Source organism: Rhinoderma darwinii, chromosome 1, assembly GCF_050947455.1.
Source record: "Rhinoderma darwinii isolate aRhiDar2 chromosome 1, aRhiDar2.hap1, whole genome shotgun sequence".
Classification (NCBI taxonomy): Eukaryota; Metazoa; Chordata; class Amphibia; order Anura; family Rhinodermatidae; genus Rhinoderma; species Rhinoderma darwinii.
Genome location: NC_134687.1, coordinates 424,809,042 through 424,829,469, shown reverse-complemented (window position 1 = coordinate 424,829,469; position 20,428 = coordinate 424,809,042). Strand labels below are relative to the sequence as shown.

At 43.6% G+C, this 20,428-nt stretch overlaps 1 protein-coding gene across 2 annotated transcripts in view; it reads right to left on the bottom strand.

Moving 5' to 3' along the window:
• Positions 1-20,428, bottom strand: part of TPCN1 (two pore segment channel 1) — an 84,963-nt gene that overhangs the window by 29,255 nt on the left and 35,280 nt on the right. For both annotated transcript variants that reach the window (XM_075830121.1, XM_075830130.1), the window contains exons 7-11: positions 6,789-6,877; positions 5,638-5,672; positions 5,453-5,511; positions 4,903-5,002; positions 1,529-1,645 (exon numbers count right to left, since the gene is read on the bottom strand). In XM_075830121.1, the coding sequence (XP_075686236.1) occupies positions 1,529-1,645; positions 4,903-5,002; positions 5,453-5,511; positions 5,638-5,672; positions 6,789-6,877 (400 nt within the window). The remainder of the gene's footprint in view (positions 1-1,528; positions 1,646-4,902; positions 5,003-5,452; positions 5,512-5,637; positions 5,673-6,788; positions 6,878-20,428) is intronic.

Sequence of the window (20,428 nt, the reverse complement as noted above, 5' to 3'; positions counted from 1 at the left end):
GTTTTTTACGCGCATATGGCAAAACTGATGACATCCGTGTGCTGTCCGTGATTTTCACACACCCATGGACTCCAATGGGTGCGTGATGCAAAAAAACGCACAAGAATAGGACATGCAGTGAGTTTCACGCAGCGTGTTACCGCTGCATGAAAAACACTGAAAGTCTGAATGGCCCCATTGAATTTCATAGGTCCGTGTGACGTGCGTTGTTTTAACGAGCATAACATGGCCGTGAAATACGCACGTGTAAATAAGGCATAAGGTGTTTGTCATTTTTTAAAGAAGTCTAAAGACTGGAGCTTCATTGAGGACTTCGACCAATCACATTCACTGTTGCTCAGCAGTGCACGTGAGCCAACATGACAGGCCAGTTAGCTGCTAGCATATAGAGGAACCTACCAAATTATATACTCTAAGGGGGGTGGGTAAGAGTGGAAGCCCCAATATTAATGAGGAGCCTTTGGATTAAGATGCACAGATGAAATTCAGGAGGATCACAGTATGGGGGCAATCACACGTGGCAGATTAGGTTGCAGAAATTTCTGCGACTCGCTGCCACATCAAGGCGGAAACTCTGAAGAGGTGACCAGGCTTACGGAAACATAGCTCGCTGTGCTACGCTGTTACTGTAACTCACATTCGCTTCTATGGGAGTTAGAGAGACAGCGTAGCAGAGATCTACATCTTTACAGTTAGCCCGGCCACCTCTGATCTAACCGCAGATAAGCACAGGTAATTCAACAGTTAAATCTGCACTTAATAGTGCGTTTTTAGGTGTAGTTTTATGCGGAGGATTTTGGTCCATTTTTGTAAATTAAACTTGTCAGATACAATTCTGAGGTGGAAACGCAAAAATTGACATGCTGCGGATTTAAAAATCTGAACCGCAGGTCAATTTACGCACAGAAAAATTCTGCAACGTGTAGGAGGAGATTACTTGTGTTCTCGTATTCGCATTGTGTGCAGGGGGCCTGGGGAACTGGAGTTATACCACTGATGTAGACCTGTAGATTCTGGTGGTCCTCTGTTGGAGCTGCAGGGAACACTTAGAACAGATTTTTTTTTTCTTCTCTTTAAAAAAAAAAAAAAAAGAAAAAGAGATCTATATATATATATATATATAATATATATATATATATAATATATATATATATATAAATAAATAAAAGAATGGATAAAGACTAATTCCATATATATATGTACAATCACTGGACTAATGCCCCAAAGCTTTCTCTTGCCTTCTCCACTTTTAATTTGGCTACCTTTACTTGTGAATTACTACAATAAATCTGGTCTCTTATTCTGTATTTGACAGATGAACAGACCCAAAAAGAGAGAATGTTCTGTACTCCCATCTTCCTGCCGTGCCAGGATGGCCACACACTCCGCATCTGCAAAAGACAGCAGTGATCTACCTGTGATCTTCCGTGCTCGCATTCGTTACTAAAAATGAATACATAGATCACCAGCCGAACAAACGACCAAGTGAAGTATTAGCATGGTATTACTCTTCATTCTTTTCTTTTACCTGTGGGCTGAGCAGCAGCTGATAGCTGTGTTGTGTGGCTGTACGCTTGTGCAGAAGCAGAGATTTGAACTTCTTTTTCTCTATGTCATTGAATGAGTCAAAGACAACTGCCAGAAGCTAAGGAACAGAAAACCAGAATGTGAGAAAGTAAACTTGACTCTAACATTTTGCCTTGAAGATAAACAACCAACAACGTAGGCCCTATTAACACCTCAGGGATTTCTTCAGATTTCTGGTATTTTTTTCTGTTACGCTATTCTTTCCTTTGAAAATACCAAAAACCCCATACAACCCATTAAAGACAATGGAGTCGGGTGTAAGGATCCTTCATAAAACAGATCCTTCACAGCGGTCATGGCTCCGTTAAAGAAAAAAACATTATTCTAGTGTGAATAAAGATTTAAACAATCTTGTTCTGACACAGATATAGGAAAAAAAAAAAAAAGATAAATAACTCTTTGGAATTCATAAACATTCGGGAAAATTTACTATTCAAGCAGAATTCTGACAAACCGCTGTGCGCCACATTAACTGCTCTTTTTGTGCTGTGCTCAACAATGGGTTGTATCTTAGTGTGAAATGGGGTGTGGTCTAGGAGAAAGGGGCGTGGCAGAAAATGCACACCACAAATTAACCAAGCCAACCAAGAGTTGGTATAAGGAAAAGTGTCTAGTAGATGTGCAAAATGTATCATACGGCATGCACAACTTTTGCTAATTTGGCGCATCTTCTGACTGACGCTTCTCTGGCAGTGTTGGTGAGCACAGGATGACTCAGGAGCCGTATTTTGACTTAAAGAAAGATGAGACAAGCCATCCTCCTGGCAGCAAAGATGCCGACTTCTGTTCATTTTGGATGGCCTAATCGGGTTTCTTTACACTGCACAGGTCATGTCGAATGGCGCCGATGCATGTGCAGTGCAAACAAACACAAAACCGGTCCAGAATTACAAACCGTGCTCAAAACGCCTGTTGTAGTCTTATGGAATCCTGGTTGGGAAAGACTGGTCTATATAGTCAAGAAATGTGAAATTTAGCAGGTTTCAAATAACTTCATTAACCTTAAATTGGATGCTACATAGAGTTTCAGTGATTAGCACTGTTGCCTTGTAGCAATGGGTCCTGGTTTCAAATCCAAGGGCAACATCTTCATGGAGTTTGTAAGTTCTCCCCGAGTTTGTGTGGGTTGAAAGTGGTTGTCCAGGATTTTAAAATTGATAGGCTATCAATATTAGATCAGTAAGGGACCAACTCTCTGGCACCCACGCCGATCAGCTGTTTGAAGGGGCCGCTTCATTGTTTACATCGGTTTCATTCTGATCCGTACTTGCACACGCTGTTACTTTTGTAGTAGCTGTGCCTGGTATTGTAGCGTTGTTCTATTTACTTGAATGGGACAACAATGCAATACCACGAATGGGACTATGCAGCAAAAGTAACGTCGTGTACAAGTACGGACCAGAATGAAAGCGATGTAAACCATAAAGAAGGCTGCAGAACTTGCACAAGCAATACGGCCACTTCAAACAGCTGATCATCAGGAATGCGGAGAGTCAGACACCCCCACCGATCTGAACTTGAGGGCCTATACTAAGGATAGGCCACCAATTTTAGAATCCTGGATAACCCCTTTAACATACGGTTAATTGACCCTTGCCCTAGATGTGTGTCTGAGATAGACGAATGGTATTGTTGATATCCCATTTGCGACAGAGACTAATGTGGGGGATGACAATCTCTCAACAGCACTACAGAATATGCTGGTTCTATATGATCAACGGGACATATATAAAGAATACCTGGAAAATGTCAAAAAGCAGGATAGCCTTACTTTAATTGTAATTACGGCTTATATGTATATGCAGTGTGCTCAGTGTAATGAACGCCTGATGATTTTTAACATGCTGTTTAACATATCAATATAGAATACTTGCATTGAGAATTCATGCATTACAGAGTAGACCTACATGTATTAAAGAGCAGACCTGCAGCAGGAAATTTTGGACTATGTGCAGTACAATATAACCAAGCTGAAAAAAAACCCAGCATGTACTGAATATATGTCCTAAAGATGCTAGCCTATGTTGTTCAAAGATGGCGCTTCACTCTAACATCAGGAGACACAGATACTTTCACAGTTTTGTCACCTTAGTAAAGGGGTTACACCAGAATCAAAAATTATCACCTGTTCCTACCACGCAGACCCTACCATCCGCCAGAAACGCAGTGAGGAGGACATTGACTGGAGTGGCAGTCTAAGGCCGACTTCCCACATAGCGTAAACGCTGCGGGATTTCCGCAATAAAATGGTGTTTGAAAATTCCACAGCCTTTACAGTAGCAACAAAATGGATGAGATTTAGTCACTCATGCCCACGAAGCGTAAAACGTTAATAAATTGACCTGCGGTGTGGAATTTAATTCCACAGAATGTTAATTTATGCTGCGTTTTTGTTGATTTTCTGTTGTGGGATTTCCCCATTGAGTTCAATGGCGATGCAAAACCTGCAACAGAAAGCCAAATGTTTTGCAACTTTTGCAGGAAAAAATAAATAAAAATCATACTTGCCCAGAACACCACCCTTCTTCCTGCAGTCCAGCCTCCTGGGATCACGTTTCCTCTCCATCACAGGCTGCAGCGTCACATGGCCTGAAAAATCATCATAGGAAGCCGGAGCGGACGTCAAAGGAGGGAGGGAGCAAGGAGGAGTGCTTTTTTTTTTACACAGTGGAAATTCAGTCTGAAAAAGCGCACCACATTGTGGTGCGATTTTTCGGACGAAAGGTGTTGCGGGTTCCAGGTCGGATACGCAGTTTTTACGCAGTGTATCTGACCCGTGGGAACCTGGCCTAAGGGTATGTTAATACGTAATTTTTTCAGCCATATTTCTGAGCGTAAACGCCTAGAAATATGCCAGCAAAACGCCTACAAACAGCTTCCCATTGAATTCAATGAGAAATACACTGTGCTGTTCACACGAGGTGTATTTTTATGCTGCTGAATTAAAAAATGCCTCGTAAAAAGAACCCTGGTAAAAAAAGATAGTAGCATGTCACTTGGAGCTGATTTTTCACTCCATTCAAAGTCTATGGGTCTAACAGAAACAGCCGTCAGTCCCATAAACATTGAAAGGAGCGGAGGGTGTATGCTTGACCACCGCTCCAACCAAGTTCCTCCTCACTGCAGGGCGGTGCAGTGGGGATGAACAGGGGGTTCGCGTCCCTCACTATTGGTGGGGTTCCCAGCGATCAGGCAATCACCTATCCCGTGGGTAGGTGATAATTGGCAATTCTGGTACAACCCCTTCAACAACTACATAGGAAATGTTTTGTGGTGGTCATAAAAGCCTGCAAGAAAACATAGGTGTTCGTTTACCAGATTCATGATGAAATATAGCTCAATAGACAAGTACACAATGAAAAAGATGCAGGACCATCGATTGCGTGAATATGCCGGCATCATGACATCAGGGAAACTACAAAGCAATAGACAAATGGTTAACAGTATCTACTATGAATAATAGTTTCAGGTTACAAAGAGTAAAAGGGGGTTTTACACAGGACGATTATCGGGCAGACGAGCATTAATATAACGCTCATTGCCGATAATTGCCCTGTGTAAACAGGGGAACGATCAGCAGATTAATGAGCAAACACTCGATCGTCTGCTGATCGGATCGTTTAAAAAAAGTAAAAGATTATCGTTGTCGGCAGCACATCTTTCTGTGTAAACAGGGAGACGCGCTGCCAACATGATAATAATGGATGGGGACGAGCGATCGGAGTAACGACCGCTCGTCCCCATCCACAGCTCCGTGTGACAGGAGTAAGCGAGTGTGCTGATAAACGATGTCTCGTTGATCGGCGCTTGCTGCACCGGCCGCTTATCGGCCGGTGTAAGAGGGCCTTAAGAAAGATTCACTTACTTGGCAGTTGTCAAGAGTACAAACAGACTGACCAGACTATTCTCAAGTGTGCTAAAATACTGAAAAACGCAAAAAAAAAAAAAAAAAAAAAAATGTAATTAAAAATTGGATTTCCAGAAATAAAACAAGCATTTCAGTGCCTTTATAATTCAGCAAAAAACGGTTATAGAATCTATAGGACTTACCGGATCGGAGGGATTAGGAGAAAACAAGTAGAATCCTAAACAAGAGAAAAATTAACATAAAGCATTTAGTAATGAAACGTAAAATGTATTTACAGTATAGGCCAAGACATTATGGTGGCTAGCACAGATCAGTAGCCATTGTAGGTGTTGGCTGATGGAGTTGTAGTTAGTGTAGCTATGTTAGCAGATTCTGAAAACTTATGGTAGAAAATAATGTGAGCTTTCATCGGTGGAAGTAGCATATACTAGATATTGGTCATTGTGTAGTACTAAATTTATGTATAATTGACGGACCATACATTGTCTCAGTAAGGCTAATTCACACCGCGTTCTGTGTTACATTTCAGCGACACAGACAGACTAATAGACAGACATATGCCATTTAAAAAAAAATAAAAAAAGTGTATAATCGCACGTAGTACTGTTGACTACACTTTTCCATAAAGTTAGGTCTGTGGGTCCCAGAATTTTCCATTTTTGACATACTTTTGCCCATTGAAGTGAATGGGAACGCAGGCGTATTACACCTTCAGCACACCACAAACATGGTGGATTTCAAACAGGTTTCAGACTCTAGCCACAGTTCACACAGCTCTTTTTTTAGGCTGATTTTCGTGCGGAAACCGGTGTCGGAATCAGCACTAAAAACATTCTAAATCTTCCTCTATAAACTTCAATAGGGAGGTAGAGGCGTTTTTATTCCTTGGCGGTTTTTGTCAGCTCGTGGGAAAAAATGCTCCATCTTGGAGAAATTTTAAGAAAGCAATTTCTGCCAAGCAGAAAAATATATCTGTGTGCACATACCCTTACACATCACTACATTTATGGCCATCCTGAAGTTCACTTATAGTGTGTAAGGACATAATGAGAATTGCTTAGTTTATGCAGGGTTTTCAGTGGGTTGGGACAATTGAGGACATGCTTCACATTCTTTTTTTATAGAATTGAAAAACTGATGGCACATGGATACCATCTGGATGAAGAAAAAAACAAAAAAAAACTGACAAACTGAAGGCAATCGCAGAAAAAAAAAAAAAGGATTATGGAAAATCAGTTTAACGGACTGAACTCAAGTTTTAAAAATGCTCGTCTGTATAAGACCGAACACAAAATTAGTAAGGCACACATATATTGTTACTAACAGAACATACCCAGGATGGCAAAAATAACCATGAAGAATAAGAGGAGAAGTAGGATATCTATAAAGGGTGGCAGAGACTGGAAAATCTGACGCAGGTTCCTGTGGAGTAAATAGAATACAAGCACAGTCTTAATAAAAGATTACTGACAAACAGCCTGGTTTTCACTATAGTGTCCTAAAGATGCCCCTCACTTTATTATACTATTATTAACTCTACTTCTACCACACAGGGGGGGGGGGAGAAGTACACAGGGGTATAGCGTTTAAACCATACTGCACAGAACTTATATTATGTGGACTATGTAATGTGTCTGACTAAACAAATTAAGCTGCTGTTGACTGATCTGTGCTTATTATTAGGTCACTTTGTTTAGGACTTTAAAGGAACAGTGTCATCACAAATTATTTTTTTATATGTTAAAGATGTTAGTGCTTTATTAAAAACGTTTATATTCATTTGTGTGTTTGTGTTTTACTTTTTCTTATTTTTACACTTTTTCTTCCCTATGGGGGCTGCCATTTTTTGTTCCATTTCTGTGTGTGTCGATTAACGACACATACAGACATGGAATACGGCAGCCACAGTCCCATAGGGACTGCGAACGGCTCCCGTCCCATTGACTGCAGTGTACGGCGTCTGTGTGGGAACTGCGCATGCGCCGCTCCCACACAGTCCTATTCGAAATTGGCGCCGTCCGGCGCCATTTTCCTGTGGACCGGAAGTCGCGGCCGGACAGTAATATTACTACTTCCGGTCGCGGCTTCCGGATTTGTGCACTTGCACTAGCGGCAGCAAACGGAGCGGACGGGCCGGAGGGAGCCGCGGCGGCAGGAGCAGGTAAGAGATTTCAATGTATGTTCGTGTTTGTGTGTGTTTACTACTGTATGTAAACCTACTACACTGTGGGTTAGCTCAAAAAATGGCGACACACAGTGTAGGAGGTTACATCGTTCAAACCCCTCGTTTATCCCGGCACTAGCCAGGATAAAGGAGGGGGGGGATGCTGAGAGCTCACTAGAGCGAGGGCTTTTAACCCAATGTTGCAATGCTGCAATTTTGGGAACAGCTCCATCTAGTGACCAAAAATGGGTAGTATTATAAATTAGAAATAATTTATAATATTACATGGACTCATGCAAAAAAATAAAAAAAATTTGAACAATGTTTAATCACCCACACACTAAATGTTTAATTTTTAAAAAAAAAACATGTTTTTCTGGCAACACATTCCCTTTAAATGTATAATGGTGTCCTGTTAGCTACAAATAAGAGAGAAGCAGGTTAATGATTTTACCATGTGAACAATTAAGTTTAGAGATCTATTCAGCACTGTGATGCTAGGTCCATAGCCCTGCACATTTTAGGTTTTCATTGTGTGAATGAACATCAGGTCCTGTAGATTGTAAGCTCTCACGGGCAAAGTCCTCTATCCTGTCTCATGGTTTCTTGATATTCATTTGATTTCACCATATGCAATTTTGTATACTTACTCCTACCATGGATTGTAAAGCGCTGTGAAGCATGCTGGCACTACATAAAGTTATTGCTATTTATTATTATTTTTGGGTCTTCAGCCGAGCTGTTCTGGGTAATCACACAAGCCATGAATAGAATAAAGCCATATTAAATTCCATCAACAGCAGCTTATTAACATTTCCAGGGGCAACCGGGGATTACTATATTCTACACTGCACAATTTAAAAGAAATAGGTGAAAACTGCAAAACAAGGGTAAAGGATACTATACAAAGATGCTAGATATTACATTTGTGGACAATATTTCCAATGGTACATTATATATATATATATATATATATATATACACACACACACACATACATATATATATATAAGTATTATTTTTTATGGTCCGAATGAAATAGAGAAGGAAAAATTTGTCAACTTTGCAAAGTCTTGATTAGAAAGATCTTATTTTGTTTCTACAGCTTCTATGTATACCTGTGTCTCCATGGTAACAGACTGCAAGTAACCTCAAACCATTTGTAGTCTGATTCTGCAGTCATATACTCTCTTCCATATATCCCCTACTTTTTGCGAACATACATTTAGCAAGAGGGAGTACAGATGGGAAAAAAAAAAAAAGGGAGTATGACAAAAGGTCAGGCTACACAGGATTTGGTAGTTGTCTGTTACTATGGAGACGCATAGGAGCTGTCGAAACAAAAACTATTACATTTTTTGTCAAGCCTACTCAGAATATAAGGACTAGAGATTAGATCTTGGAATCATTTTAAAGCCCAGATCCTTTGTCGACTGATGTTTACCAGCATATGAATCACAGCGATTTTTGGCCAGCTCAATTCTGGGGATTATGTGAAGATACAGTGCATTCGGAATCAGATCCTTTAAATTTTTTCATGTTGAGGCCTTGTGCTAAAATAAAAATTCAAGTTTTCCCCATCATTCTTCACTCAATACCCCATAATGACAAAGTGAAACAGAATGTTAGCAATCTTAGTTTTTAATTTTCAATAAATTAGCAAACATATTGCATTGACAGAAGTATTCAGACCCTTTACTCAGTACTTAGTACTTTGGCAGTGATAACAGCCTCCAGTCTTCATGGGTATGATGCCACAAGGTTTGCCCACCTGGATGTGGGGATTTTCTGCCATTCTTCTCTGCAGATCCTCTCAAGCTCTGTCAGGTTGGATGGGTATCTTCGGTGAACAGCCATTTTCAGGTCTCTCCAGAGATGTTTGATCGGGTTTCAGTCAGGGCTCTGGCTGGGCCACTCAAGGACATTCACAGAGTTGTTCACAAGCCACTCCCGTGTTGTCTTGGCTGTGTGCTTAGGGTCATTGTCTTGTTGGAAGGTGAACCTTCGGCCCAGAGCACTCTGGATCAGGTGTTCATTAAGAATATCTCTGTACTTTGCTCCATTCATCTTTTCCTCAACCCTGACCAGTTTGCCTTTCCCAGCCGCTGGAAAACACCCTCACAGCAAGATGCTGCCACCACCATGCTTCACTGTAGGGATGGTATTGGGCAGGTAACGAGCAGTGTCTGGTTTCCTCCAGACATGACGCTTAGAATTGAGGCCAAAAAGTTCAATCTTGGTTTCATCATACTACAGAATCTTGTTTCTCACAGTCGGAGAGTCCTTTAGGTGCTTTTTTGCAAACTCCAGGCGGCTTTCATGGGTCTTCTACTGAGGAGAGGCTTCTTTCTGGCCACACTGCCATAAAGCCCACATTGGTGGAGTGCTGCAGTGATGGTTGACCTTCTGGAAGTTTCTCCCATCTGCACACAGGATCTTTGGAGGTCAGCCAGAGTGACCATTGGGTTCATGGTCACCTCTCTTACCAAGGCCCTTCTCACCCCATTACTTAGGATTGGTGGGACGGCCAGCTCTAGGAAGAGTCCTGGTTGTTCCAAACCTCTTCCATTTAAGAATTATGGAGGCCACTGTGCTCTTGGGAACTTTCAGTGCTGCAGATTTTTTTTTATTTTTTTTTTTACCCTACTCCAGCTCTGTGCCGCCACACAATCCTGTCTGAGCTCTACAGGCAGTTCCTTCCTCCTCATGGCTTGGTTTTTGCTCTGATACACATTGTCAGCTGTAAGACCTTATATAAACAGGGGTGTCTTTCCAAATCATGTCCAATCGGGGGGCGTGGCTTGCATGCAGTGAGGAAGGATGTGTTCCTGCAGAGCTCTGCTGAGCAATTCTTAATCTGCCAACATCTGCCCTTCTGGAGGGGCGAGGGACGAATCATACCCCATTACTGGATCCCCGCTGCTCTGGGGGTCGTTTTGGTACCAGTCTCGGACGGTTCTGAGAACTTTTGCAATTTGGGCCTTGTGCCCTCATTGGATCCCCGGTCTCGATTTTGACTCGAAGTGCGCGGCCGCACTCCCGAAGTTCCCAGAGTGACACCGGAAGGTGCACTACACACACCGCAAGCTGCACAAGGTGCTGGACATCATCCTGGAGACCGAGTACTGCCAGAGTGGCATAAAATAGTCCTGAAGCAAGGGATAAAGCGCGGCTGCCATTTTGTGAGGCTCCAGGAGTCACAGTTTGTGGCCTGCTGCTCACCCACATAGCCTACACGGCCGCGCATTGCCCTGGGTACGTATACTGTGCAGTACATCTGCCTTTAGGGAAGCATCTGTGTGGTGCATCTGCCATGAGCCTGACCCTGCAAAGGGGCACATAGCAGCTCAGTGGCGCTAAGTTCTATCCAGCATGGCGGCTGGTTCTCCTCTAACCTATATGTAATGACCATGCGGTGATTGCACTCCGCCATTTGTGGGGAAAACTGCGGCACTATCCATTTCAACTATTTTAAGGCTATACGGCTTGTTTGCATGATATGAGACGTACGAGTAAAGTTAAGGAGCCTAAAAAGCGGACAGAATTCTTCCACCCTCCTGAGGGAAATACGCCTCAGCATAGCCTGCGCTCTAAAACTACCATGGCGTGCTCTTCACCAGCTGAAAGCGGCAGCAGTGGAGGTACTCATAGTCCCATTCAGACCTCAACAACATCCTTGACGGAAGAAACAATGGCACGTATGTTATCTACACTACGTAAATCTATTCAGGAAGACTTCCAAGTTATGCTTCACACACTACAAGCGGATATACAACGCATCGGTGATCGTACGGATCACTTGGAATCTAGGATGGCTGAGCTCACTGGGTCGCACAACGATCTTATTGATAAAGTAAGCAGTATGGAGGATGAGCTGGAGAGACAGGCCGCTAAACTAGCGGATGCAGAAGATCGCTCTTGCAGAAACAATGTGAGGCAAAGGGGTATCCCGGAATCCATTTCTAACGACCAACTGTATAAATATGTAGTGGACATTGTCTCAACCCTGCTACCAGATATTTCTGAAATGGAGAAGGTGCTTGACCGCATTCACAGACTGCCGAAACCTAAGTCTGTGGCTCCCTCACTACCCAGGGATGTTATCACTAGATTTCATTTCTTTCATATAAAGGAGGCCTCCATTAAACGTTTCAAACAACCTTCTCTCCTGCAGAGATATCACAGTCTTTACTGATTTATCAGCTGCCACTCTTCCGGGACCGTGGTATACCATATCGATGGGGTTTCCCGGTTAAGCTCCTGGTCCACAAGGATGGGTCTCTCCATGTTCTTTCATCTCCGGCACAGGCAGCGAAAGCCAACAAGGATTGTAACTTAATACCTCCCACTTCTCCTTGCACATCTGCTCAAGGAACTTCTCCACGTGGTCCCGCAAGGATTGAGGAGGAATGGCGGGAAGTACCGGCCGTGTGATTAATGTTGGTCCATTTTCTTATGCATATTTTCCTCACAGGTGATACCCACGGTCAGGCTGTGGAAGCTGTTTTACAAGATGGACTGGCAAGGGCATTTTGGAGTAGCTATTGATCTTTCTTCAGTGCCCGCTTTATCTTGATATTTTTGCCTCCTGTTCATCCTCCCACCAGTGGGGCGCTTGACAGGATATGTTCTTATAACGGTTATGACAAGCCTTTTATAAGTTGATAATGTGAACACAAGTCCCTATAGTGGCGGAGTGTCCTCTCTGCCTGTGCACTTTTAGTGCTTCTTTAAATATCCCCCCCCCCCCCCGATCACACTTTGTTTGTGAGGGTCATAGGTGTATGTGTATGGCTATATACGTATAGCCCAGAATTATGCCCTCACTCCTTTGGTTAACACATCTAATGTATGGCCTTGTTGCACACTGTTTTTATATGCTGTTTATCTGTTGTGGTGGTGATGTCTTTTGTAATATGACTGGTACTAATACTTACAACTTTTTCTTTATGGATCAGGTACGCCTTGCTTTTACTTGTTTAAGATGGTGTTTAAAATTCTCTCCCTGAATGCTCATGGGCTTAATAGCCCATATAAAAAAAATCTAGTTTGTGGAAGGAAGCCTTACAATCAAGGAGCGACATTATCTGGGTCCAAGAAACTCACTTCAAACATTCTGCCCCGCCTAAATGTTCGCATGCCCGTTTTCCTCATATTTTCACGGCAAATAATGTGTAAGAAAGCTGGGGTGCTCTTAGCAATTAAGGATACACTGGCCTTTTCCTATAGGGATTCATGGGTAGACACACAAGGGAGATACTGGATTATCACCTGTGATATCAATAACAAAACATACACCTTAGTTGGGATATATACCCCCAATCAAAGACAAATCTCTTTTTGTTAATAAGCTTCTTAAGTTAGTAAATAAGGTCAAACAGGACTCCCTTATAATGTGTGGAGATTTTAATATTACATCTTATCCTGACATGGACTCGTGGAATGTGGTTGGCAGGGGCAAACCCTCCATAGCACAGTTACGGAAAGAAGAACACTTGCATGGTATATGGAGATACTTACAGCCTGGGGAAATAGATTACACTTATCCCATACCCATAATTCTTACACAAGAATAGATATGTTTATTATAGATCGTGAATTGGTACAAGCAGTGGAATCAGCTTCTATTGGACATATTACATGGTCTGATCACGCACCAATTTTACTCACCGTTTTAGAAAAATATAAATTTCCAAAACCATAGACCATGGCGTATGAATACATATATTCTGAATATGCCCAAACACAAGGAAACCTTAGCAGCAGCTATTCAGTTACTTTGAAATTAACTCATCCCCTGAAATTTCTGCATCCACACACTTTGGTGCTGCCACAAAGCAGTTATACATGGAGAATTTATTAAATTAGCGGCTTTTGAAAAGAAGCAGAGAGAGTCGTGTAAACACTCCATACTAACTCAGTTATATCACCTGTAGCGCTTGAATAAGTTGAAGCCTAATGCCCAAATTGCGGCCCAGATTAGAGAACTTCATAAACAACTCCACTTATTGATGTTGTACAAATACGAAATTGCTTTGAAACGGATGAAAGCACATTTCTATGTAGCCCGGAGATAAAGCTGGGGCTTCACTTATTAGGAGAGTTAAAAAATATCAGGCCAGGAGTACAATAGGTTTCATTGGTCACCCTACAAAAGGCAAAGTTCATAATCCGGTAGATATTGCTAATGCATTCGTTGCATACTATGAGAAGTTATACAATTTAAAACACAGATGAGACGGTTCCCCAGCCTACAGACAAGCTGATTGAGGAGTTCCTTCGCGGACTAGATCTCCCAAAGCTAGATGACTTACAAACAGAATCTTTAAATGCTCCGGTATCAGTAGAAGACATAGGGAAAGCGATTAAAACTATCAAAACTTCGAAAGCCCCGTGTCCTGATGGGATTTCAGGAGAGTACTATAAAAATTTCCTGACCTTATCAGACGCTTTGGCCCAAGTATTTAATGTCTCAGTACAAGTGGGTTCTTTCCCTAAGGAAATGCTGGCAGCTACAATTATTGCCTTGCCAAAACCAGGGAAGCCGCCAACATCACCAGGTAATTTTAGACCAATATCTCTGTTGAATACGGATTTGAAATGGTTTGGAAAAATCTTGGCCCTTAGGTTGGACCCTCTCCTTCCCTCACTAATAAATGTAGACCAAGTTGGGTTTGTCAAGCACAGACAAGCTACTGACGGTACTAGGAGAATGATAGACTTAATTCATATTGCTCAGTCTTCTTCTGTACATGCGGTGTGCCTCTCCTTGGACGCCGAAAAGGCTTTTGACAGGGTTCACTGGGGCTTCCTATCACAGGTTCTTACTAAACTTGGGTTTGTGGGGTGGATCCATAGAGCTATAATGTCAATGTATACCTTACCTTCGGCCCAGATTTTCATGGGGATAATCTCCAAATCCTTTTGCTTGTCAAATGGTACAAGACAGGGATGCCCTCTTTCATCGCTAATCTTCATTTTGATAATGGAGCCATTTGCTTCGTCTAAGATCTCACCAGAATGTCATAGGTATTTCCGTCGGTAATGTGCAGCATAAAATTGGACTGTATGCTGATGATGTGACCTTGACTGTAACCTCCCCAGTTCAATCTCTTCCTCATGTCCTGGCAAGTATAGTCGCCTTCAGTAAAAGTATCTTATTATAAAATTAATGACTCCAAATCTGCAATGTTACCAATTCACGTTTCTAAATCGCTTAAAAAAAAAACATATTTCTAAACTAGTTCCATTCAGCTGGGCGGAAGGCCATATCTCTTACCTAGGCATTAAGCTTATGGCTAAATCGGCGGATATTATTGCCTTTAACTTTAAAGATCTCTGCTCCTCCATTAAGGCTCAAATTCAGCAGGTCTCTGATGTTATTATATCATGGGTGGGTAGGATAAACCTAGTAAAGATGTGGCTCATGCCGAATATTCTTTACTATTTGAGAACTATCCCTCTACAAATACCATTGACTGTTATTACGGATTTACAATCCACACTTCTTAAATTTACATGGGCGAATAAAAGAGCTCGTATCTCTAAAGCTTTAATGACCACCCATGTGTCTAGAGGTGGCTTTAGGTGTACCAAATATCTATCTGTATTACATGGCCGCTGCCCTGGCGGCGGTTAGCTATTGTTGGGACCCGAAGGTTAAAACTCAGTGGACACAAATAGAGAGTGTCCATACCTTTCGATGAGATATTAACCCCTTCCCGCGATTGGGCGTAACTGTACGTCCCGAGGCAGGACCTAATACGCTAACTGTCAAATGAAAAATGACAGTTACGATGCACTGCACTACATAAGTAGTGCAGTGCATCGTAGCGGGGATCAGAAGACCAGATCTTCAAGTCCCCAGGTCAGTATAAAAGAAAAAGTGAAAAATGTAAAAAAAAAAATGTGAAAGAAAAATAAATAAATAAAAGTTAATAAATAAATAATAAAAACAACACTTGCCCTGTTTCCCTGATCAACTCCTTTATTATTTTTTTTTTTTAATCAGTTCAATTTTATTCAACAAACTTCACATTTTTACAGGTCATTGTACTTTCTCATACAGTGTATAAACAAATTTCCACAGACCCAATTATTTATATCCAACCAAACATCCCCTTCCCCCCAACTCCCCCTTGTATCCCCCCAGCCGGTCTTCTCGATACCACTTTTCCAATCCTATCTCCTTCTCTTCCCCTTTTCCATTCCCCATCTTACGCCTGCTCTCCGTATGTACCCCACCGTCAGTAGCCCTATACCTGAACGTGTGACCGTAGTGTCATTAGCTCCACAGAAGCATACCCAGATTGATCAATCCACCTAGCCCATTGTTTTTCAAACTTGACCTTGGACCTTGGTGGCTCCGCATCCAGCCAGTGCTTTGCTATTCCTTTCCTAACTTGATATAGTATTTTAGCGATTGCCAACCCTGACATCCTATCCCCCTCCAAATCTCCAACATACCCTAGCAGCATTACCACAGGATCCCATGGAATCTGTACCTCAAACACTCTCCCCACTAGCTCCAATATTTCCATCCACAGAATCCCCAACCTCCCGCATGTCCAGAACATATGGAGGATGTCTGCTTTTTCCTCCGGGCACCTAGGGCACTTGGCATCTGCTCTTAATCCCATTTGTTTCAGCACCCACGGGGTCCTATACACCCTATGTATCAGAAACAACTGCGATCTTCGTTGTGCTACATTAATGGACAAAGTACATGTTGCTGCCAATACCGCCTCCCAGTGGTCTGTCGTAATAGGACCCACATCCCTCTCCCATACAGCTTTCACTGGTGCCATAGGATCCCCCAGATGTTCCACCAATAACCTGCGATAAACCAATGAAATTAATCCTTTTGACGTTACTGCTTTTGCAATATGTTCCAACACTCCCGCGGCATGTATTGTCATGTCTACACTGGCCGCTTGTGTCTGCACAGCGTGCCGAATCTGCAGGTACTGATAGAACATGCGGGAGTCCAGCTGAAACTCCTCCCTTATTTGCTGAAAGGATTTGAGTATGCCTCCCTCGTACAACTGACTCAATCGTATTATGCCTTGCTGCTCCCACCCCTGCATCCCTTCCAATTTACCCAATTCCCCCAGATAAGCATTCCTCCAGAGTGGTGTATATTTAGTGCACTCTCCTATCCCCAGCAATTGCTTGCACTGCCACCACACCTTATGTATGAGAAGCAGAGTGGGTCCAGTACTCGCCATCCGCCCCCCCCCCCCCAGATATGATAGGATGCGTGCACTGGACCCCCATGTCTCTTCCTGCTCCCACCCCCAGAAATGCTGACATTGGGCAGCTAAATAATACACCCAAGCATTGGGCACAGCCAGGCCCCCCTCCTCTTTAGGCAGTTGTAATTTCTCCAGTTTAATCCTAGGTACTCCCTTCTTCCATACTAGGTCCCTAAAAAGGTTGTGCAACCTCCTGAACCAATATTTAGGGATCCATACCGGGGAGTTATGTAGGACATACAGCACCTGGGGCATAAGGATCATTTTAATCAGATTCGTCCTACCCAGAGCCGATAGCGGTAACTTATTCCACGCCTCTACTTTGGCTTTTATCGTTGTTAACAGTGGCATTACATTAAGGGACATATAATCCTGTGCTTTCGCCGTCACCCTAACCCCCAAATACTTAAACTCCGTGACCACCGGTATCTCCACCTCCTCCTCCCCAGTCTGGATAACCCCCGGGTCCATGAGCATTAGAGCCGATTTTGACCAATTAATGAGCAATCCCGAATATTTCCCAAACCGCTTAATTAGGGCCATCACTAACGGTAGTGTGCGCTCGGTATCCGCCATGAATAGCAGCATATCGTCTGCGTATAATGCAATTCGTTCCTCCACCCCCCCATATCTCAACCCTGAATATGATCATGTTGTCTCACTGCGCACGCCAAGGGTTCCACCGCCAACAACAATGGAGATAATGGACATCCCTGACGCGTTCCCCGCTCCAGCGTGAACCGATCCGATAGCACCCCATTCACCCTTATCTTTGCTGTCGGGGCTACGTATAACAACTTTACCCATTTTATGTAATTAGGGCCAAATCCCATTTTCTCCAGAACTGACCACAAATATTTCCATTCCACGCAATCGAATGCTTTAGCCGCGTCTAAGGACAGAATGGCTCTCCCCCCATGATTATCCGGCAGAACTTGTAAATTCAAGAACAGCCGTCTCAGATTCACCGCCGTCGATTTGGATGGCATAAAGCCGGCCTGATCTCCATGTACCACCCCAGCCACTACCTTAGCTAGTCGAAGCGCCAATACTTTTGCTATGATTTTAATATCCGCCGTCAGTAGAGAAACTGGTCTATAGGAGCCCGGGAGCTGGGGATCTTTCCCCTCTTTAGGCAGAACTACTATAGTTGCTTCGTACATTGTTTCCGGAAGCCGCCCCCTATCAAAACTATCTAAGAGTGGCTAATAACTGCGGTGCGAGCTCCTCCCCATATTCCTTAAAAACTTCCACCGGAAGACCATCCGGCCCCGGCGCCTTTTCACTGGCTAGTATCCCTATGGCTGCCTGGAGCTCCTCCAGAGATATGGGCTCCTCCAATGTCCCTCTCTCCTCCCCTCCCAACCTGGGAAGGTCTATCTCCCCTATATACTCTTCCAGCTGTTGAGGTGTGTGCTCTGCCCTAGAGGCATACAAATCTGAGTAAAACTGCTGAAAAACTTTCAAAATCTGTCCTGTATCCGTCTCCGACTTCCCCCCCTCCCCCTTAATAGTGTGTATGTAATTATTCTCCCTCTGAGCCTTCGCCATACTTGCCAGTAACCGTCCAGTGGTTTCCCCCTCCTCAATATTGGCGTTTTAAAAACATCCTTTTGTTATCTGCCCTCTCCAACTGATGCTGTTTTAACAACCGCTGCGCCTCCACCCAATGCTTCAGTGTGTCTGGTGTGTTATATGCTATATGTAACCTTTCTGTCTCTGTTACCCTTTCCAGCAGCGCTTCCCCTAATTGTCTAGACCGTGTTTTTACTGCCGAAATGTGCTGGATGAACACCCCTCTCAGCCACGCCTTCATCGCGTCCCACAGTATCTCTTGCGGTACCGTTCCCGAGTTGAATTGAAAGTATTCCTTTATGAGGTCTAAAATTTGTTTATGATCTATCAACTTCAGCCAAAAGGCATTGAGTTTCCAGCACCCTTGCCCCCGCCCTGTCCTCCCCTCCGTCTCTACCTTCATTAACAAAGGAGAATGATCCGATAACGCTCTTTGCAAGTATTCTATCTGGGCTACAAAGGGTACCGCTGCCGGTGAGCACAAGATTAGGTCTATCCTGGATAAAGACTGATACGTGGAAGACGCACAAGAATACTGAAAGCTATTTGGATGTTTATCCCTCCATATGTCCCACCAACCCATTTCAGCAACAAGATGGCCAAACGCTGTTAAACCTCCCCCTGTCATGCCGAATTTATCCATATTCGTATTCAATACTGCGTTAAAATCCCCCATCACTAGTAACGGCACCTCCGGGTATCTAGCCAGTTCCTCCACCACTTTCTTGATACATCCGCTAGAAAATGGAGGGGGGACATACAACACCACCAACACACAATTCCAATGATACATCGTACAGTGTACCCCCACATACCGCCCTTCCCCATCCTGGAAGGAGTCGTGACATATAAATGGCACCGCCCTATGTATGAGAAGACTCACCCCACTTGAATATGTAGTATGGTAAGAATGAAAACTATGGCCTACCCAGGCCCTATGCATCATGGAGACTGAATCCCTAGTCATATGTGTCTCCTGTAGTCCTATCACCCTCGCCTCCTGCTTCCTAACAAAATCAAATACCGCCTGTCGTTTTCTGGCTTCCCGCAGGCCCCGTACATTCCAGGACAAACAATTAAGTGATCCCATCATCCCTCAACATATCCCAACACATCCTATCCTGTTCTCGTAATTTTACATATCCGACCGGCTGGGTCCTCTTTCCCTCCCTCCCCTCCCCCCCCCTGTAACCTCCCCCGTAAACCTACCCCTTTCCAAGGGTTGGGGCGACAGAACGTATCTGCCATTACCCATAACAAGCGTCGGCAGGTCAACTCCGCCCACAGTACATTCAACAATACCATAACTCGTTATTCACGTTTCCCGCGTAACTGACCATCCCTCCCGCTGCCTTTTTCTTGCAAATAAACAACCATCCCTTCAACATATCGGTACCCCTCAATGTCCATAAACACATTCCTCCTCTTCCGGTCTTCCGCGTTCACCGCAACCATGCCCTCCAACTCCAAGTCCAAACATGACCAGGAACCCTCAATGCCATATCTTGCAATTTTATACGACACCTGGTTCAGTCCCGCATCCCCAGCCTCCTTATGTCAGCCGGTCTGTTCCGGATCAACGCCTTCCCTCTGCCTCCGCCGGTCTCAGCTGACTTTCATGGCTATCCAACCATCTAACCGCTTCTCTCGGTGTCTCGAAAAAGGAAGTTGTGCCCAGCGCCACCACTCTCAGACGGGCAGGATACATCATCGAATATTGCACTTGTAACGCCCTTAGGCGTCTCTTTATATCCATAAACTGTGATCTTTTCCGCTGTACTTCCATAGAGAAATCCGGGAAGAAGGACACTTTCACCCCATTAAAGGAGATGTCTTGACGTTCTCTAGCTTTCCTCAGGATCTTGTCTCTATCTTTGTAATGTAAAATCTTTATCAGCACCGGTCTCGGCGGTCTTCCCGGAGGGCCGGGTCTGGTCGGCACCCTGTGCGCTCTCTCCACCGCAAATAAAAGGGGTCAAT